Raw genomic sequence first — 21,567 nt, 5'->3', positions numbered from 1 at the left:
CCCATGGGCTGGGTACACTTGTCAGCTTCATCACGCAGACATGGAGCAGCGCGGGGAGCCGTGGCTTCCTCCGCTCGTCCAGGACGGTGACCGAGCTGGTCACAATCAGACAGGCCACTTGGGCAGTGGCCCAGCTGAGCCCTGTTGGGCTGTGGTTCTTCGTAGGTCACCTCAGCCCAGGGGTGGGGAGCAGCGGGGCCCTCGGTCCTGCGTGGGCTGGGCTGAGACATGGCGATGCCGGGCTCGGGGCTCCGGACGAGGGCTCCCGGGATCCTCGTGAACACTTTGCACACCTGAGGGCCAGTCTGTAGCGCAGGCGGGAGAGGAGTGGGGAGAAGCCCCACCTGTCCTCCCTCAGATGGGGAACTTGAGCTCAGCACTAGCTATTGGCAGCCATGGCCCCGTGTGCAGCCCCGAGCCGCCTGCTTGGAAGGCAGCCGAGGGACTGGCATGGAAGAGCAAAGTCCAGGCGGTCATGTGGGGCACACTTGGAACCCAGCACCCCGGGAGGCTGAGCCAGGATGATCCCAAGCTGCCTATGGATGCTGTCAGGTTTCTGCCTGGTGCTGCTCCCAAGCCATGCTGCCTTTGCAGGGAACGGCCCTGCTCTCTAACACACCCAGAGTGTGGCTCGTGGCCTTATTTCCTTGGACCGTTTTCAGTCATCAGCACACCACCTTTCCAGGGCATCAGCCCCTGACCCAGGTCCCCATGTCGCCCCGGGACCAGGATAGCTGGAAGGAGACAACGCTGTGAGCAGCTGCCTCCTGTCCACAGCCAGCGGTGGAGTCCAGGGTGGGAATGCAGAGCTAGGTATTCTGAACCCTCACTAACTTGGGGCTAGGGGTGGGAGGCAAACCCACGTGAGGCGCCATGGATGAAGCTCAGCTGCCCGCACCCGGCAGAGTCCCCTCTGAGGCGGTGCTGTGGCCCGGCATGGCCACATCTGGGTCTCATCTTTGGCTGTGCTGGCCCAGAATCTAAAACTCTGTCATTCGCTATAGAAACATCCGGGCCGAGATGAAGCTTGCTTTTCATTACTGTGTCGTGTTTGATGCTGTCTTCCCCACCTGGCTGACCACTTTCTAGCTGAATCTGGTGGCTGCGGCAAATCCAAGATTCAAACACTTGTGATAACGTGGGCACGCGTTCCTTTCTGTCCCGGGGACCCCCCGATGCTATCATTAGGGAGCCAGTGTTCGCCACGGGTTCTGCCCCACGAGGCCCGAGGCCTTTGTTGGTCCTGACTGATGAGTACCCAGCGGCATCCATGCTTTCCTAAACCTGCAGTATCTTCTACACCACCTCAGAGGCCCGCTGCTTTTCTCAGTCTATTTAACTTCCGTTTTTCATCCAGTCATGTCTCAAACAATTTCATGCACATAGCCACTGGCTTGATAGGTGATTTTTTTTTTTTCTAACAACCATTAAAATAAAAACTCTTTCTAGTAAAATAAGGAATGGGTGTCCGTGTGTCACCGGAAATCTGTATGTTTCAAGAATAGAAAAATTATCTTTGATATAGCGACCAATCACATGCTGTGATTTACCAGCGATGTTTCACTGAAGTTTGGTGACGGTATCTATAATTTTTTTTAAAGATTTATTTTGGCTCTGGTAGTAGGTCTCACTTGGCACCTGGTTTTCTGTGCTATTTCTCATCAGCGTCTCTGGACCCTACCTGGCTCTTGATTTCTCCTTCTCCGAAGACGAGTGGGTATTGGAGGGAATGTGGCGCAGGGTTAGGGCCCCCGGCAGCTCCCTGCTCTGTTTGGGAATTTTCTTCCTGAAATTCTTGGAGCCAGAGAATTCTTGGATTCCTAGGGAGAATACAGGGCAGTGGTTCTCTCCCCAGGGGATTCCCAACCTGAACTTATTAGCTGATTATAAAAATTATGGCGTTTTAGTCAGGGAAACAGAGGCAGAAATGGTCTCATGTTTCATGAGAACGAAACGTTCCTTGGCCTTACGTGACCCATGTACACTGTGAGGAATGCAGCTTTTTGTGTTGTGTTTTTGTGTGTCCTTATTTTCCAGTGGCACTGAGGATTGAATCCTGGACCATCCCCAGCTCTTTATAAAATGTTTTATTTTGAGACACAGCCTCAATAAGTTGCTGAGTCACCCAGGCTGGGCTAGAACTTACAGCCCTCCTGCCTCAGCCTCCCAGAGTGCTGTGATTATGCAGCACCAGCTTTGGCTGTTTTTGTGGATTTTTTGAACCCTACCCAGCTGTTTCTGATAGAGTACTAGAGAATCTGCCAGCTCACCCTCATTTGTTCCACTCCAGGTGGAGAAGTGCAGGGGAAATCGGGTCTCCGCGCTCCGTGTTTGATTCCTAAACTTTTCCTGTCCGCTGCCTGTCAGAGCCGAGGTCACAGCCTGGGGCAGCCTCGTGGACATGTGTCGCTGTCAGGAAGCCAGAAATCTGGGCTTTATATGAAAATTCCCCATTTCTAAATGTTGGTTCCCTCTCTCTCTCTTTCTTTATAATTCTCTGTGGGCCAAATAAAACAAATCCGCCAGCCAGCACCAGCCTCCGACCTCCGGTCTCTGACTTTGGACTGAGACTTCACTTCCTGATGCGATTTTAGGGTCCGTCCTAACTTAGAAAAATTTTTAAACAATCCTAACGTCAACGGCTCACATGGTTGTTCTTGTTCCTGATCATGCTGCATCGGAGAGAACCTGGAACTGGTGGTCCGTTCTGTTTGGGGCGCCCCGGGATCCAAGAAGGACCTGTCGTCCCGGCCCTGTGTCCCCTCGGCCTCCCCTGTAGGCAAATGCGGGGAGCAGTGGCAGCAGTTAGCAGCCAGGCACTGGCTGGGGACTTGGGCAGATGGCACCGGACTTTGTGTACAGCAGCAAGGAACAGCTTGGAATGTAGGGAACAGGGCAAGGGGACGTTACTAGAGCCTCTGCAGTAAGTCCTAGTCTCCTGCGAGCCAGGCAGCACAAGGAGAATTAACTTATTATACAGGAGGAAAGGTAGAAAAAATGAGACTGAGAAGAAGCTGAGCGTTGGGTCTGATCAGTGCTGCTCTGGGCAGCGAAGACGAAAGCCCGCAGCTTGTGGCACCTTTTATTCAGTACATCGGGAGAAACAGATGTAACAAATGACTTGCAGAGAGTTCAGTACATCGGGATAAACAAGGTGTAACCATCCAAGAACAATGAGCAACTGAGTAGGTGAAGATTTGTTCCTCCCAGGATGTCTTCAGCTGGTGTAATCTGGTCCTGGAGCATCACAGCATCACCGGATCATGGAGGTCTCAGTTGCGACAGGAGGCCAAAATGGGGTTATGTCTCGAAATGCCATCGCTGGCCTGTAGGCAGGAGAACTAGGCCTAATCAGATGATTTTTCCCTCACATTATGTACCGTTGCTCCTGACATTAGAAGAGAAGTCCACCATGCTGCCTACGCTCGGGGTGACCCAGTAGACGAGGGGGTGCGGAGTCCAGGAGGGCAACCCCTGGGTCACCAGGGACTGTCTCCACTCCTCCCAAAGGCCTTCAACAGCGAGTGAGCAAGGAAGACAGACAGGGAGAGAGCCAGGCGGGACAGACAGACAACAGAGTATGAGACAGGAACAGAGGAAAAGAAAATCTTCTTAAATTGTAAGAGATGCTTTTCAATTCAGTTCTTAGCACTAATTTTTAACTTGAAGAAACATTTCTCTTTCTCCTTTCCCCAACCTGTAATATATACCAGTGACCTGAGGTTTAAATCAGATAATAAGTTTTTAAATTAACACATGACCTTCATTCCAAGTTGAAGTAGAAATCGGGGCGGGGGGGACTATCTGGAGGAGTAGTTTCATTTTTGGTTTTGTTGTTGTGTTAGACAGGGTCTCACTGAGCAGCCCGGACTCGTAGTTTTGGCGATCCTCCTGCCTCAGCCTCCTGAGTGCGGGGATCACAGGCATGCACTCTACCATGCAGGCTTGGGAGTGGGCATTTTATTCTGGGCTTCTGTGTTTAGTGGCAAGAGCTAGCAGCTGGAAGTGTAGAGCGTAGGTGGTTCTGGTGCATTCATCTTGAATCGTGGCTCACCTGCTGGGTGATTGTCTTGGCGTGTTCCGATTATTACAGCCAAACTCCTGTCAGCTGGGTTTCTCTCCCACCGGCCTGGTGGCTGGAAAGTTCTGGTGAAGCCTACAGCAGACTCGACATCTGGGGAGCCCCGCTTCCACTTAGATGGTGCCGACGGGCCAGTCTACAGAGCGACGTAATCTTCAGAGAGTAGTATTACTATTGTGGTACTGGGGATTGAACCTAGGACCTTCACAGTTAGCTACAGCCCTATCCCTTTTTTATTTTTCTACTTTGAGACGGGGACTAAGTCACTACGTTGTCTAGGAAGGGCTAGAACTTGTGATCCTTCTGCCTCAGCCTCCTGGATTACGGGTGTGCACTGCCACAGCTGGCTGAAAAACTGCACCTTTGGTGACACAGTCACCCGGCTGGCTTGCCATCACGTACCCATGTCTTTGTTCTGAGAGATTTTTTTCTTCCTCGTTTTTAATTTTTTAGTAGATAATTTTGCAGTGAGTACCTCTGTGCAGATGCTTTTCGTCTTATTTCCTTAGGAAAAATGAATTCCCTGGTTAGATTACTGGGTTCAAGGATGGGATTTTTCATGTTTTATTCACTTACAGTGGCACTAGGCTCTAACTAGGAAGGGCTCTGATGGGAGGTTCAGCCTTGAACCTCACTTCCCGAAGGCCAGGCAGTGCCCCTCGCTACAAGGTTCCTAACGCTGCACACCCGTGTGACCCGGGACACCTGCCACCTGCTGATGCTGGCTTCCACACTGCTGCGTCCTAGTGCCTGGCATGGGGTGAACTGGGCTGAATTAAAATCCCGCTGCTCCTGTGCAGCTCTCTGTCCGGGTCACCCTGGGGAGCTTGTCCCAGGCCGGAAGTCTGGGGTGCCCGAGGGTGAACGATGTCATCTCCCGGGTGGCTTTGGGAGTTTGCAGTGTGGCAGAAGGACCCAGGGCTGGCCTCACACGGGAGGCTGTGTCGTATGTCAGATGTGCAAGGGGAGAGGTTGCTGGGGGAGACTGGGAGCAAGGGGTCAGGAGCCCCGAGAAGACTCAGTGGCGACCCAAGAGACCTGTGTGCATTGTTCACCTGTGCACACCTAGCAGTCGCATTGAGAGTGCACGTGCGTGCGTGTGTGCGTGTGTGTGTGTGTGTGTAGTACATTGGTGGCTATTGTTGCACAATGCCTATGTTTAGTGCAAAACAAAATCAGTAACTAGAACCTCATTCCATTCTTGCAAACAGAACGTAGAAGCCCAGCGTGGAGTTTCTCAGAGCTCTGGCTTACGATCAAAATCCGAGCTGCCCCAGAAGGACGTCCGAGAGCTCTGCACGCACAGGGCCAGGTGGTGTGGGCATCGGGAGGCTCGCTACAGGCGAGGGTGTGTCTGCCCTGGTTGGCAGAGAGCGGTAAGGCGGTCCCACAACCCACCACCTCTCTTCCTCCAGCTGTGCAGGCCACTTGCAGTTAGGAAAACAGAAAGGACACCCCTGTCTGCCTCTTTTGGTCATTATGTATTCATGTGATCCGTAGGTTTAAAAGGGACAGCTGTCTTAAGGGGCAGCATTTTGTGTCTGTGCATTAGAATTACCTTCCTAGGGAAAGGCACTAGTCTAATCCAAGCCCTTTGTTGTACTGATGTGGAGGAGGAAGTGGAGCAGGGAGTGAGCTGCAGTATCACCCGGCCTGTGACCCCTCCGCCCGAGGGACCCAGATGCCTTCCCCCCAGGCCCAGACTCTTCTGGGATCTGCACACTGTTCCATCCTTGGTACCAACTTGCTTCCGCCCAGTAAGTGCAGTGTTGCCTTGGAACAGAATTCGTCCGTATTTGGCTGTAGAATGAGTCCAGTGATTGGTTTAGCCAATGATTTAGTGGGAGAATCAGAATTAGCCTCTGCTTTAGCTCATTTCAAAACCCACCTGGAGGTCCCTGAACCCATCCTGTTTGGTAACACAAAAGAGTAAGTCGCCCAAGGAGGCTCAATGAAGTGAGATCTTTAATCCATAAGAGCTAATTTACCAACTGAACAATGCTCACAGTAAAAATTAAGACAATTTTAGGGCCGGGGATTTAGCCCAGTGGATTTGCCGCCTGCTGTGCAAGTGCAAGGACCCGAGTTCGATCCCTGGTACCAAAAAAAAAAAATTAAGACAATTTCAGCTGCAAACATCACTTTAAAGATGCTTAAAAGCCTACTGAAGTTTCAGGAGGGGACGCAATAGTTCGGGGTTCCAATCTTGGCTCCGTGGCTGTAATACTAGGACAGATGTTCCCCCAGCCTCAGTTTCCCCAGGTGTGAGATGAGAGCAGCCCACTGCTGCAGGCAAAAGTGTGATTTCCAGTGCGCACAGCAATGCTGGAAAGGAAGGGTCTAGTGCTCCACCTCCTGATGGGTAAACTGAGGCTGAGGGGACCCAAGGGGATTCTGGGTTGAGCCTCAACTGTGGCCCACTGGGTCTGGCTGGTCCTCCGGCTCCTTCCATCTCCAGAGTTTGTTGGCTCGAGGTCCCCAGTGCCTGCCAGGGAAGTGTCTGTCCTCGCCACATGCATGGCTTCCCTAGCACAGGCAGAGCCCAGTGAGGACCACTGTGCCCAGGGTTTGTGTCGGGATCCAAGCCTGCGGGCTGCAGGAGCGAGTGGAACCAGGCATTGCCCGGCAACTGCAGTACCCACAAGTGCCTGCAGGCACAGCTGGGCCCTGGCCAACACCAGGCTCACTTGCAAGGTGGCAAACAGGAAGCAGGTCCTGCGTGCAGAGCCGCCTGGGCCAAGGGCAGGTGGCAGGAGGTGCCAGGGCCCCGAGCTGGTTTGTGCCCTGGGCCTCCACACTGGGCTGGGGTGGTGCCTCTGGCTGCTGCAGGAGCTTGGCTGTGTTTGTCACCTCCCCCGTGCTGGCAGGCAGGACAGGAAGAGGGGGTGGCAGGGCCTGTGTTGCCCAGCAGGCGACTCAGGCACCTCCCAGCAGATGTGTGTCACCACTGGGGCTGAAACAGGTGCTTTCTCTCCCCGAGCTGCCTGCTGGTCTCAAACTCCTGGCCCAAGTGTTCCCCTTATAGGTGGCTAAGTTAGGTAGAGCTTGACATGCAGTTAAAAAGGGGCCAGGCCCAAAGCAGCCTTCAGCCCTGCTCCTAACAACTCCCTCCATCGCCGGCGTTTACTCAAGACACTGCCCTGCAGAGAAGCTGCTCGGGAGACTTTCCTCTGAGCCCCGAGAATGGGGAGGTGCTGCACACCGCGTGCCTCTCACGGGTCACAAATGAACTCCTGCGGGAACGGGGCCGCTTATCTGCGGCTGTGGGCGGCTTGTTCCTTCCTGCACACCTGCTGGGGGATCCGCTCTGACAAAGAGCACCCACTCTGAGCAGGCAGGGAGCACCTGCGGGCTTCGTGGGCTTTGGAGCCACAGTGCCCGGCTCCCATCCGTGCCTGCTGCTCCCTAGGGAAATGACACAGCTGCCTCCAACCCCGTCTGCAGTGGGACAACAGTCCAGTGTGCATGCCCTGCACACCCACAGGATTGGAGAGTAACCGAGAACCTCGGGACACATAGGAAAATGCTCCTCGTTCCCCTTGCACAGAGGGAGGAAAGACCCCACTGCAGCGGAGGCACTGGCTGCAGCCACAGTTCAGTTTCCTGGACCCTGAGAAAATGCCCGAGGGTCACACCCTAGCCTCCCCCTCCCTCCTCACCTGGTGGCCGAAGATAGCAGCCCAATCTAGGCTGGGTCCTGCACTCCTGGGGACAGGGTGCTATCGGGCTTGGCCACATGTGGGGGTGGCCCCAAGAGTCTGCAAAGAGCGGATGGTGGGAGAGGAGCCCGAGGTCTGGCCCTGGCAGACACTGGACCTGCACTTGCAGGAGGCCAAACTGTGCACCCCGGCCAGGGCCACCTGTCCCCAGGACTGTCGGGGAGGGGTTCAGGGGAGCACTGGGGCAGCCACCTGGGCCTCTGGCTGCAAAGTCCAGCCAGGTGCTGAGGTTTCCTCTCCCTCCTCTGCATGCTCTGAGCTAAGAATGCACCAGTTTTCAGAACACACCTGGGGCATGTGTTACCTTGCAATTTTGCTTTTCTATAAATTTTACATGCCTCAAAATGGGAAATTAAAATCAGAAAAATACACCAGTCCTCTGCCCAGGCAAGTCTGGTTGCACATGATATGTTTATTGTTGATGAAAAATGCAATTTCCGGCCAGGCGTGGTGGTGCACGCCTATAATCCCAGCACTTGGGATGCTGAGGCAGGAGAATTGCTGTGAGTTTGAGGCCAGTCTGGGCTACATAGCGAGACCTTGTCTCAAAACTAAAATTTTTTTAAAGCTGCAATTTGCAGAACTCTGTGAAATATGATCCTACCTGATTAAAAACCCCTATCCATGCAGATAATGTCTCTGTCTAAAGGTCAGTAAAATAAAAAAGACTACGGGAGTGAAATCAGAGAATTCTCACTTTTTATCCTATTTACAATGCATATGTAGTTGGAATTTTGCAACATATTTCTTTGGCTATTTAAAAAAGAAGAAGAAAATGCACACACTTTGAGCTGGCTCCCCAAATGGGGCTGAGTAGCATGGCTGCTGGTGGCTGCCGGGCTGCAGGGATCTGCAGGGAGAAGGAAGCTCTGACTCAGACAAGAAACGGGGACTGAGGCCGGCAGCCAGTGCCCCAAGCCAGCCCTGGTGTGTGGTGTTGGCACTGGGGGTTGCATGGGGTGCAGACTTCTGCTCTTCCTTTCCCACGCCCAACCTCCGGGATCCCAGCCTCGGCTAAACCACCAGCAGCTCTGCTTCCCCGTCTTCAGCCCCCATTCATCCCGAAGCAGCTTCTGTCCCATTTGGAGGAGATCTCTCTCCCCGTTTCCCATCCCCTCTCTGTTACTTCACTGTTTATATTTGGGATTCTCATAAAGAGAAACCCAATTAAGATTCGTTATGTCCGATACCAACTCTCCACAGTGAATGTAGTCATTGTGTGCTGCAAACATGAACTCGATAAAAATTAAAAACAGAACAGGTGTGCAGACTCTGCACTCTCACTTGTTAATGTGTGAGTGCTGACCGCTGCCAACGAGTGTCCGACAGTAGGCGAGCACTGGACTATCTTTTCTGTTTTGTTTTTGAGACAGGGTCTCAGAAGGTAGTTCAGGCTGGCCTTGAACTCACTATGTAGCCCACACTGGCCTTGGACTCGTGGTGATCCTCCTGCCTCAGCCTCCTGAGTGCTGGGATTACAGGTAGCACTAGCCTATCTTTGTCTTCCATTAGCTCAAGTTGGGTGGGAGATACAAGAAAAGAAGCACACAAGTAACCACATTACCAACAAACGGCCATGAAGCACCGTCAGAGCAGAATTCCCAGGGCGGAGGTGAAGTTTAGACACAGGCCAGCATGTAGGCATGAAAATCAGGTGTGTTTCCACAGCCACTGCAGTGATGCTCAGTGATGAATCCCCTCAAGCCCCCAGGGGTCCTGTGCACCCCGGATCTGCTGGTCTGTAAATGCTGACCCCAACAGGGAAAGGCGGTTTAGAAGAGGTGCACGCATGTATTCATGCAGTCTGTGAAAATCAACCTCATTACCTCTGGTTAACACAAACATCCTGCACCTGTTTTGACGACCATTGTGTGCTGTGAACGTGCGCTTCTGAGAGGCCCAGGACGGACTTCTGGTAGACCCCGCTTTGACCCTCTGAAGTTGCCACTTGGTCCTGGCCAGCAAACGCTGATCTGCTGCGATCGCTCTCCGGGACCCACCCATGCTGGCACGCGGTCATCGACTGCACGGGGAATGAGGAGATAGGTCCTGCTGTTGCTGAAGCGCGGTTGAATTTGTGTGACCTGCTCAGGGCCTCCGTGCAAGGAGCCCAGGATCGCTCTGCTCAGCGCACGGCAGCGGGGCCCAGAGGTTAGGCCCTGAACCTGCTCCTGCTTCCCCGAGCTAAATGAGCGGTTTCCACGACTTCACCGCGGTGGTGTGCAGTGCATTTGGGAAAGTATTCTTTAAGTGTCCCAATTCGCGTCAGAAATTCCGGCTTTTGCAGACTGCGCCGGGCCTGTGTCGCGGCTCACCTCAAGTACAGTGCCATCAGCTGATCGCATTAGGTGCTAGTGACTGAGTTCCTGCTCTGTCCACAGCCCTGAACGAGCTGAGCTGCAAGGAACGGTGGAGCTCTTTCCGTGAGGGTCTGCGTGATTTACGTTGTGTGCGGGGCTGTATCGCGGCCCCCCAGAGCCTATGCCCAAAGATGGGGCTTTGAAAAGGTGATCGGATTCTGGGGGCTTAGAACTGACTTGCTGTTACAAAGTAGCTTCCGGTGGGAGGAGGTGTCGCTGGGGGCGGGGCCTTGGGAAGGGGCGGGGCCTTGGGAAGGAGCGTCACTGGGGGCGGCGCCTGGAAGGGTTCGTCTCCCTCCCTGGCTCCGCCCCCCTCTGCTTCCTGTATGCTGTGCCTCCAGCAACTCCTCTGCCAGCCCCTCTGCAGCGCCACCCTGCAGTGCCACCCTGCAGTGGAGCCGCTGACCATGGACTGAACCTACACACTGGGAGCCAAAATGAACCTCTGCTTTTAGTTGTGGGAGTCCCGTATTGTGCCCCAGCCCCAAGAAAAAGGCAAAGACATCGTGTGTGTGGCCTGTGGAAGGTGTAAAGATATGTAACCTCAGGTGGGCGCCCCCACCGGACAGAGAAGTCAATTTAAGGAAAGATGGGCGAGGTAGGTGTGAGTGTTTTCGAGCAGTTGGTGCCCACGGTTGAAGGCCAGCTCGTGGGGCTCATGGTCTAGTTAAGGCACCTGCAGTGAGAGGCGCCGCAGAACTCCTAAAATTGGTCTGGCCTGGAAAATCTGGAGCTGAAAGTCCTGTAGAAATTCCTTCCTGGGGCTTGCAGACAGGAACCCTCCCCTCTGTCAGATTCCATGGTCATGTTTGTGAAATTCAGTGAGCACTTAGCCAGTGACCTGTCCGGGGTGACCCGCTGCATGTTTACATAGGAATCCCCCTCTGGTGGCTTTAAGCGATGTTTTCTGATGCTTTGTTGGTCCCAACAGTCCTTCTTAAAAGTTCCATAACTCATTTTTTTTAAATTAATGCTATTGAATTAACTGATACTTCTGAGAAACTTTACGTCACTCTTAGAAGAACTGGACATGTTCTGTGGTATCCGAAACACAGTGGGTGATGGTACAAGTGTCCCTTTTGGGTCCCACGTGATTTAAACTGTGCTGGTGCTGCCGATGAGGTCGGGGACTTCAGGGGCTTGCCTTCGTCTCCCCTTCCACATGTTCCCTCATTACTTTAAAAAAGTTGTTAGACTGCTGTTAGAGGGAGAATTCTAGTCAATTTAAATAGAAAATGAGTTAGAAGCTCAGCATTAATCCCAGCAGTCAGGAGGCTGAGGCAGGAGGATTGCCATGAGTTCAAGGGCAACCTGAACTACATACTGAGACCCTGTCTCAGAAAGCAAAAAACAAGGGAAATGACCTTCACTGAAATCAACAGGAGTGGAAGAGGCAGAACCGCCTGGGGCCACCCAGTTTCTGATTCAGGGCCTGGCTCGGTTCCAAGTGGTGTCTCTTAAGAGGTCCCTCGAGGTGCTGGGGTTGCTGCTGTGGTTGTGACAGCGGCCTAGAGCCCTGTTACTGGGGGAGGCCGTCCCTGGGATCACAGCCCAGGGCGCGGGGGCCGGGTCCCGGGCACCCCTACTTCTCGCTGTCACCATCCTGCAAGTCCCTGGTAGCACAAGCTTTCCTCTTCTGCTTCTCCACTCAGGCCCCTCTCCTCCACCTCACGAGCTTCCGGGTGCACGCGGGAGCAGGGAGGACACATCCAGCCTCCTGTCCTCCCTGGCTGCGGGCCTCTGGAGCTCCTGCGTGCCAGCCGGAAAGTGGACTTAGCACTGAGCACCAACTGGAACAGGCTCAGCAGCACCGAGCGTTGGGCGGAATAAACAGGGCTCACAGCAGTGTGGGCAGCACGCTCCGCATGCACGTCCAAGGTCAGGTCCGCGCACACTCGCATGCTACACACGGATGTCCAAGAGGGAAGCCGGTCCTGGTGACTGCCTGGGTTCAAGGACAGTCTTTATCATGGATTCCTGGACTTCTGAGATGTTGATTGTGGGCTTCCATTCCTCCCTTAGCATTCGAAAGCTAATTAATGGGGGGAAAAGGAGGGCTAGTTAAGCAATAACACACGTGGCCCTCAGAACCTGGCGCCACACACGTGGCCACACACGGGAGATGGGGTTCACAGGGTCGGCACTGGGCCTGATCTGGTGCACGGGAGCCCCAGGAATTCGGCCCAGAGTCTCCCAGCTGCGCCCACAGCCAAGCAGGCGGATTTCATGAGCTGAGCAGTAGGTATTCTGCAGGAGGCCTCAGGGAGGAGCAGCACGTTGCACCCTGGGGCTGAGGTGACGCCCCTGGGACCCCTGTGTTCCCCAACAGCTGCCCTGCAGGTGGCAACATCATGTGTCTGCACCTCACTGGGTACCCACAGAGGCCTCATTCTTGGCATTAGCTGAACTGAGAGAAGGGCACCAGGGCTACTTCACCTGCTAGGTCAGGGCCCAGCTTTGAAGTCAGGGAAATTTGGATTAAAACCCTATCTCTGACCAGGTGAGGTGGCACACACCTGTAATCCCAGCACTCGGGAGGCTGAGGCAGGAAGACTGCTGCAAGTTCAAGGCCAGCCTGGGCTCCAAGACAAGTTCAAGGCCAGCCTGAACTGCACAGCAAGACCTTGTCTCAAAAAAAGAAAAATGTTTCTACCACTTAACAGCTGGCCAATCTTGGGCAAAATATGTAATCTTTCTGCACTTTGGTCTCACTATGTATGATAAATCCAACCTCTTTGGGGTGCAGAGCATAATAGATACTTGCTGTGGTACTTGCTGTGATAGCAGCACATAGTAACAAATGAAGAAATATAATTTCTATGATACCGGGCAAACAGGTTAGTCGGAAGACAACATTTACAGTCAGTTACATAACAACTGGCCTTCCATAGCAAAGGAGCCTGAAATACACAATGCTGCAGTTCTTCCCGAGAGTTTGATAACAGCTTACCCCTGTCAGGAACAAAACAGGCAGAAAACACAGGCGCCCATGCCAAACTGCACACAATTTCAGGGAGTCTGCAGACAACCCGCCTGTCCTGTGCATCCCGGAGCCGTTGGACCGCAGGTCACAGGCAGAGAACAGGAGTCCGTGAAAGGGACCGATCACTGTGCATAAATGTCAGGAGGCCCAGAGCCCTGGCCGGCAGCTTGCCAACTGCTTGACCCTGGGCGTGTCCTCCTGTGGCCTCAGTTTCTCCTTTGTAAGGTGGGGGTGAAGGTCCAGCCTGCCCCGCAGGGTCTCCTGAGGGTGCGAGATATGCCATCTGCTCCTTGGCCTGTGGCTGGTATCTGGCGTTTAACCTCTTTGTAGAGATAAGCTGCTTTTGTAATTAGGATCTTTATCACCCAGGCAGAAGCACCAAGAGAGGCTGGAGCACAGGGCCAGACCCTTTGGACTCTTCTCCGGGAATCCTGGGAAAGCCCGGGGACTCTGGGAGCCAGCCTTTCTGAGGAACAAGCAGAAAGGGAACTGGTGGTGAGCAGTTGGTGTCTGGTGCAGCTCTGGGCCGTGGCTCCTGCAAACCGAGATGCGCAGAACACCAGGTTCAAAGGTCCAGTGCCAAAAACATAAACTCTCCCCCACGGAGCTAAATCAACTGCATTAAAGTTAATTTCCATTTTCCTCTTCCCTTTTGTGTGGCCACTAGAAGTCCCTAGAAGTCCCGTCTCATTCATATCAGGCCACTCTGGGTCTAGGAGTCAGAAAGAGGGTTGACGTCTTGGTCGTCAGGACGGAATGGTGTCGCTCCTTAAGAAAGGACATCAGAAAGGCCAGGGACAGATTGTGGTGCTTCACTGGTGTCTCAGGCACTTTCCAGGTTGCTGGGGGAAGACACCTGACAGCCATGATGTAAATGAAGAGAGGTTTATTTTGACTCAAAGTCTGTAGAGGGTTCAGTCCATGGTCAGCTGTTCCATGGCAGGGCAGTGTGGCAGAGGGGCTAGTGGAGGAGAGCTGCTCACAGCAGGGCGGACAGGAAGCAGAGAGAGAGGGGAGGAGCCAGTCGGGTGGGAGATGAACCTTCCAGGCCCCACCCCCTGACCGCACGCCCCCTGTGGTGCCCCAGTCCAACCACCTCCCAGAGCCCTGCCTGTGGACGCCCCAGGCTCCTGGAGGCCATCCAGGCATCAACCCCATGGGTTTTACCTGGGAAGGCGGATCGCTCAAGTGTCCACTCAAGTGGGCCTGGCTTTGGACACTGGAGTAGAGGTCAGAGGTCAAGGCTGAATGTGGAGTGCGTTGGTCAGAGTTGTGAGCCAAGACTGTGTCCAGTACGTGCTGCTATCTTCCGCAGTCCTCTCGGGTCATCGTGGATGTAGCGCTTTGAGGCAGAGCCTGTGGTTGCCTTTCCCATTTTACAGATGAAGAAGCTGAGGCTCAGAGGTGGTGGCCCCTCGGGCTCCTGAGTGTCGTGCTGGGAGCGGAAGCCCTCGTTGGCTCCGCCCCTCAGAGCCCTGAGCCCCTGGTCCTGAAGAACAGAGCACTGTCGTGCAGGGATGTCATCGGGCAGGGCACGGGCAGGATGGTCAGGCATCCTGACGCTTTCTGTAAGGAAGTGGCCGATAAGAAAACCCTAAATGCACCTGTAGCAGAGGTATGTTAAGTCCTGAGAGTCACTGAAAGCTGAAGGAAGCCTAACCCTGGAGTGGAAGGGCATTAAAAGGAGCTGGAGTCCTTCAGGGCTTGTTCAGAGCTTTTCAAAGTGATGCTTAGGTGGCAGAGAACATCTTCTCCGCTGACCTGGTTCAGGGTCAGGGTTCCAGAGGTGGAGACCCCAGTCCCCCCAGCACCAGCCAGGAAAAGTTTCCCTGCAGCTGCCTGGCCCCATCCCAGACCTGCTGAGTCAGGTTTGGAACCAGCGCCCAGGGGCCCCGGTCACGCTGTGCCCAGGAACTTGCTCCCCTGGCCCTCGGGATTTATGGCCAAGACTAGCTGGTTCCTGTGGCGCCCTGCCAGCCTTTCCGGGCACGGAGGATGCCAGGACCATCCCGGACTTGGGCAACAGTGACCTGGAATCTGAGGCAGTTGTTGTCCTTGGCTGTGGTCATCTCGCAGGGCCCCTTAGTGGCAGCAGCCCTGGCTGCAGCCTGTGCCTGCTCTTATGCCGCGCTTCTGCTGGGCAGGGGCCCTGCTGGCCCAGCCCAGGTTGGGCACCGAGGGGCAGTAATCTGGGGCAGTGGGTGGCCCCGTCCCTGCAAACCCGCGTGACCAGAGGCACAGACAGTTCAGCCCCTCTGGGCTGCATCCGTGACACAGACGTGACCAGAGGGAGTGGCCCCCGGAAATGTTAGGAAAATTAAACGCCATGGTGCAGGAAATGCGTCTACTAACCTAGCACAGACTGAGTGCTCAGCCTCGGCAACAGTTGTCCAAACTCATGGAAGCATATCACCTTCACCACTGCATTCAGAGGTGAGACCCCCAGAGTGCCTTGCCCACCGCGCTCGGCTGCTGCCGGCTGTGTTGCGGGCACCTGCCTGCTCCTCTTTTCTGTTCTCTTGGCTCCAAGTGGACGCCAGCGGCTCCCAGCAGCGGCCTGGCCTGGTCTCTTCCACACCTCTCCCAGCCAGGGCTCTGCCTGGTGCTGAGACTCCGGGGATCAGGAGGTGGCCCTGGCCATGGGGCGACACCCACAGGGTGCTTGGGAGAAGGAGGAGGAGCATGGCGGGTCCTGCTCCTCACTCCATCCTTCGTAGCCTCTGGAGTGCTCGGCAGTGGTGGCCTAGTGATAACAGGGTTGGAGCAGAGATAGTCACGGTTTACAGAACAGCTGTGCCGTGGTTGGTACGGCACACAGAAAGCACCCTGGAGCCACAGTGGGAACCGTCCCCCAGGCCAGGGCGGGTGCAGGACCAAGAGGCCACCCCACCTCCACCATGGTAAACACAGGGCTGTCAGCCGGAAGAAGCCCTGACCGAAGCTGACCTCACTGCCTCCGCCCCCAACCCTGCCAGCACTCTGAGGATGTGCTTTGTTTTCTTGGAGGGGCTAGGGATGGGGCCCAGGGCCTTTGCCCTGAGCTGCATTCCAGCCCTTTCTTGTTTTTTATTTTGAGACAGGGTCTCACGAAGTCTGGGCTAGCCTAATCTGGGCTTAAACTTGCAATCCTCCTGCCTCAGCCTCCTAGAGTGCTGGAATTACAGGCATGCACCACCACACCCAGCTAATTACTTCTCCAAAGACCCTGCCTCCAAATCCAGTCACATTCTGAGGTGCTGAAGGTTAGAACCTCAACATGTGAGTTGGGGGTCACATAATTCAACCCGTGATGCCAGCAGGTGCTTTTAGCTTTCCAGCCCTGCCGCTGGTTGAAACGCACAAGGAAGACGCAGCTGCCGCCTGGCACCAATCCATTCGGAGCGACAGAGTCCTCAGTGCACGGTGTGCAAGAGGGTGCAGGTACTAAGCACTCAGAAAAAAGTATTTTTGTTTATGACATTCTTACGCTTTTTGTTTTGGTTTTGGTGGGGGTTTTTCAATGTGGCCTCACTAGGTAGACCAGGCTGGCCTTGAACTCCCTCTGTGGGCCTCAAACTCACAGCAATCCTCTTGCATCAGCCTCCCAAGTGCTAGAACAACAGGCATGCGGCACCCCACTGGCCTCACATGCCTGTGTGTGTGTGGTGCCTGGAATCAAACCCAGGGCCTGAACCTGCTAAGCAACTTCTCTCCTGCCAAGCCACGCCCCTCCATCCAATGCTGTTGTTCCTCTGAGGCAGGAGGTAAGGAAACTGCAGCTTCACGGTGTGCAGGTCTTGCCCAGGTCTTGCCCAGGTCTTGCCCAGGCCTTGCCAGAGGGAAGCGCCAGGAGCAGGCCTGAGCCCAGCTGCCCCAGCCCAGCCCTGAATGCATCCCTGGAATTTGGTGTCTGGGGCATGGGGCCAGGGCAGCGTCCTGTCCTCAGGTCACAGAGACCTCGGCCAGGCAGAGTTCAAGGGGCACTGCTCCTCCCTCAGGTCTGTAGGATTTGGGTTTTGGTTTTCTTTTGTTTGTTTTTCCAGAAACCTTCCTGTTAGAGCTGACCAGCAGCTCATAGTTCAGACATTCACACTGTGGAGCTAACTGTGGCTTCACCCCGCAGGCCCTGACCTGGATGCTAAGTGCCAGAAGCATAGAAAAGGCCTCCCCAGAGCGGCTCTGCACCCCACGGCTCTGCTAGGCCACAGCAAGAAGCTGCAGCTGCCACCCTCTCCCCCCTTTCCCAGCAGCGCTCCTGTTCGCAGGAGCCTTGCACCACGTCCTGCCTGGCGTCCCCAACCAGCCCAGAAGGCAGTCATCCTGTCCCCAGGCCCAGAACAGGCGCAGAGCTGAGTCACACCCTGGAGTCCAAAGCAGGATGAGAGCGAGAGTGGAAGTGGAGGCCTGTGGCTTGCTTCAGTTTTTTATTTTTTGGTTCTTCCTTTCCCACCCTCTCTTTTATTACAGCCACAGGGCGTTTGCTCGGGAGCCTCGCTGGCTGTGACTGGGCCTTGGGGCTCCCTGTGCTCCTCCAGAGCGAGCCCAGCCGCTCTTCCCGTGGGCCCCTCCTCTCCCAGCTTGGGAGGCCCCGAACAAAGATGGAATGCTGCTGTCCTCAGTGGGGCATCTCGGGCCTGGAAGATGCTAGACCCTGAGGGCAAAGGCGACCCCAGCTGTGAAACCAATGCTTAGGATCTGCCTGGCCTGGTGGGGTCATCCTGTTATAAATCCATCCCGAGGAACCCGAGAGCACAGTGGGCCCAGACAGCAGGGTGCACGGGCAGACGGGAGCCTCTGCCCAGAAGAGGAGGGGGTTGGCAGGCCAGAGTCACCCACAAGCAGGCCCTGAGCATGTGTGGAGGGAGTGGGCTGGAATCGCACCTTTCCCTGGAGCGGGTGGGAAGGCCAGCTTCTCTGACCTCCGTTGCTCCTTCTATAAATCGGGACAAATCGTGTGCCCGCTCAGGTTCCACACAAAGCCCAGATGGTGCCTGCCCTGGGAGCTGCTCTGGGTGCATGGTTCCGACAGCCAGATGTCCCTGCCAAGGAGGGAAACTGAGGCACACCCTCCGGAGGCTCAGAGAGGCCTGGAGCTTTCTGGTTCTGCTGCAGCCAGCTGTTGCACGATACAAAACAGCTGCGTGTAGGAAGGGGGTGCCCCCACCTCTCAGTGTGGGCCGAAGGACCCCAGCCTAGGCGGGGTGATCAGCAGAGCCGCTCAGCACCTCCAAGAGGCTCAACTTGAAATGAGTTTGTTCTCATCTGATTCTCCAGTAGGAACAAAGTTCTTTCCCTGCGGCCCGGCTTTGCCAGCCAATACTCCATTCTGCTGCCTTCCCAAAGCTACAAAATCTCCATCTCCAAAACAGGAACTCATTTTCTGGGCACAGTGACCCCCACACCCTGAGATACAGCTCAGAAAGGGAGCTGTATCTGAGTGGGGATCCAGGGAGGTGTCATCTTGCTTAAGTCTCGGCAGGATCTGTGTCCCCAGCCCATTCATTCTCAGCGCCACCCCCAGGGCCAGGAGCACAGTGAAAAGTAGGTCACGTCAGCCAGGCCTGAGAGCAGGCACGAAGCCCCAGCTATCTGAGGATCGGGTGAGGAATCTGGACATTTTAGGAGCCTGGCACCTGCAGGCTTCCACAGGGGAACAGGGAGCTACGTGCGTGACCAGGACGAGGTCCTCCCCGGGAATCAGCGGTCGGAACAGGGGAAGCTGGGGGCTGAGAACCGTGGGTCTCTAGCTGCTGTGTGCTGTCTGCTTCCCCCCGAGTCGCTAGCTCGAAGTCCCAGCTCCTGGTGAGCTGAGGCAGGGAGGAAGGAAGCCGTCTGTGCACAAGGAGCCAGTCTACTACACTCCCAGAGGGGCTCCCCAAGCCTTCTATAGATGCAGCCTGCGTGGGCTGTGCCCAGGCCACGGGGGTGATCAGTGACGGGTCCCGAGGGCCTGGGTCCTGCAGCCACGGGACACCTGCCCGGGCCCGGGAACTCTGCGCCCTGGGGGCTGGGAAGAAGGAATCCTTGCCAGAGCACACGAGAAAACGTGCTGCAAATCCCGGGGACAGTGCCGGATGGAAGAAGGCTGTCACCCTGGCGGCTGAGGACCTGCACCCGTGCTATGCTGTCCCCACTCCCCTGCCTGGGCCTCTGCCCGGTCGCTGTCAGGGTTGCTCTGGCTGCCCTGGCCCAGTGCCAGCCCAAGAGCCCAGAAACAGCCACACCGGGGAGGGGACCCCAGGCCTCCCAGGGTGGGACCGCATGCCCGAGGCGGCTCCCAGTGTGTCGACACCAGGCCACCTAAGGCCAGGGCAGAGCCAGGCCACCCTGCCCTGCCTCCGCCTCCTCCCTGCTTCCTGCTCTGAGGGCTTCCCTGTTGCAAGGGCTGGCGCCCCAGCGGCCCCACCCGCCAGCCACAGCCCTCTGGTTCACTGGCCATGCAGGGCGGTTGGGGACAGACAGGTAAACATGAAGTTTTACTCCTTGCTTTTGTGCGTGGCCCTGGATAAAAATAATAGCAAGTGCAGTGCTCGCTGTGCCTTGGCCCTCTGTGGAACACTAGGCGTCAGGGAATGAATCCCCCTCCAAAAACGCCCTCTGGAGTCAGTGGTGTTACCTTGCTCTTTTTTTGAGACAGGGTCTCACTGTGTAGTTCAGGCTGGCCTCAGACTCCTGGTGATCCTCCTGCCTCAGCCTCCCCGGTGCTGGGCTCAGGTGTGCACCCCCACACCTGGCTTTTTCCTTTCTGTTACCCATGGGGGAACCTGGGCTCGTGGAGGTGAGGCACCTGCCCCGGGTGGGCCCGCCTAGAGCCAGCCCAGGCTCTTCTGCCTGTGCGTCTGCCCTCAGCACCCTCTGACCATGGAGGGGGCCTCACTGATCCTTGAACTTGGCCTCAGGGACAGGTAAGCCCAGTGGCGCACTGCGTGGCACATCAGGGAGCCCACAGGGTGCCGGGTGCGGCTGCAGTGTTGAGTCAGCTTTGCTCTGCTGCTGCAGGCGCCACTGTGGCCAGAGCGTGCGGAGCCCTGGCAGCGCGGGGTAGGTACTACTGTCCACCTGCTCCCATGAGTCACAGGCTGCCACCTGCCACGTGCCTGCCAGCCGAACCTCCCTCCAGCTGCCCCAACTTAAGGATTTAGCTGTGCAGGGCAGGGCCCTATCTCTGCTGCTTCCGGCCTGCGCCCTGAGACATGGGCTGCGGCTCCGGGCCGGGCCACTTCCGTTGCTTTACCTCAGGCACTGGGGAGAGGGGACAGGTGGAATCCAGGCCAAGGCCAGAAAGCGGAGGTGACCCTGGACCTATGAGGCTGATGGGGTTCTACCAGCGAGGCTGAGGCCGCTGGATGAGGTGGTGAGGGGTCAGAAGGCGTCAGGCAGGACCTCAGGGGTCCTCTGCTCAGACACACCTCCTGTGACAGTTCCTGCAGGTCCTCACTGGCTTGGCCTTTTCAGGGTCTCCCTGTGTAGTACAGTCTGACCTCAAACTCAGCATGTAGGCCAGGCTGGCCTCATACTGCTGGCGATCCTCCTGCTTCAGCCTCCCAACTGCTGGGGTGACAAGCGTGCCCGCCGTGCTGGCTTCCTTTTTCTTGAATAGAGACTTGCCCCCCCAACGCTGTTGGGGAGCACTTGGAAGTGCTCTCTGTGTGCAGGCTTGCTGGCAAGGACTCTCACCACTTCCTGTTGCCAGGACTTGCATGGGCCTCCGCTGGGGAGGAAGCCAGAAGAGCAATGCTCGGGCCTCCCGTGAGGCAGCCGGCAGTGGTGTGGCTCTGGGACAGTGGGCACTTTGGAGGCAGCCCCTCTCCCACTGCAGATCTTCACGTGCGTTTATTTCCTCCTAGCAAGGTCTTCAAAAGGTGGCTCTCATGTGCATGGGGGGCGTTGATTTCACTGCTGGGGCTGGGTTTGTGCAAACCAAAGATTCACAGCACCGTTCACTCAGCAGACACACTGGCACTTCTGAGCCACGAGGACACTGCAGAGGGGCCTTTTCCTAAGGAAGTCCACTGTGTGAATGCATCCATTTCCCTAAAAGTAGGGATCTTCCTGCCTCAGCCTCCTGAGTGCTGGGATGACAGATTAGGTTTTTACGAGCAGCTCCTTGGAGAGATTTACCTTCTGCTTCTTCAGTAACTATGACACTTCTTATGAATGTTTAAATAATTTAAAGATGACTGTTACTCACCTATAACAAAAACATTCTCCTTAGATTTTAGGGAAGAAGGCTTCTTAAAGATGTCCAGCAAGACCACCAGCACCAACAACATAGCCCAGGCCCGGAGGACCGTGCAGCAGCTGCGGCTGGAGGCCTCCATCGAGAGAATAAAGGTGAGACCAGTGCGGGCTGGGGCTGCTGGCTTGCTGGTCGCGTCCCCCCTCTCTGGCTGGGCTAGGACACCCGTTGGAGACGAGAGGCTGCTGAATTCCACTTGCTCCAGG

General features: G+C 55.6%; 1 protein-coding gene and 1 long non-coding RNA gene across 5 annotated transcripts in view; one reads left to right on the top strand and one right to left on the bottom strand.

Annotated features, from left to right (window-relative positions):
* Nucleotides 1–21,567, top strand: part of Gng12 (G protein subunit gamma 12) — a 69,573-nt gene that overhangs the window by 43,132 nt on the left and 4,874 nt on the right. For 3 of the 4 annotated variants that reach the window (XM_013070967.3, XM_087212896.1, XM_087212895.1), the window contains one exon: nucleotides 21,338–21,456. In XM_013070967.3, the coding sequence (XP_012926421.1) occupies nucleotides 21,364–21,456 (93 nt within the window). In that variant the 5' untranslated portion in view covers nucleotides 21,338–21,363. Of the gene's footprint in view, nucleotides 1–5,292; nucleotides 5,458–21,337; nucleotides 21,457–21,567 lie in introns of all 4 variants that reach the window. The other variant, XM_087212897.1, reaches the window with a different exon arrangement.
* Nucleotides 6,030–16,930, bottom strand: LOC110348440 (uncharacterized). The gene is made up of 2 exons (XR_015451914.1): nucleotides 14,311–16,930; nucleotides 6,030–14,118 (listed from the first exon to the last, which is right to left on the bottom strand). It is a non-coding gene; the product is annotated as an uncharacterized LOC110348440 (long non-coding RNA).

Source organism: Heterocephalus glaber, unplaced genomic scaffold (assembly GCF_053883595.1).
Source record: "Heterocephalus glaber isolate CG9 unplaced genomic scaffold, H.glaber_assembly_v1.0 deba00001442, whole genome shotgun sequence".
NCBI classification, from domain to species: domain Eukaryota; kingdom Metazoa; phylum Chordata; class Mammalia; order Rodentia; family Bathyergidae; genus Heterocephalus; species Heterocephalus glaber.
The sequence above is the reverse complement of the archived record's forward strand: the minus strand, read 5'-3'. Positions and strand labels throughout refer to the sequence as shown.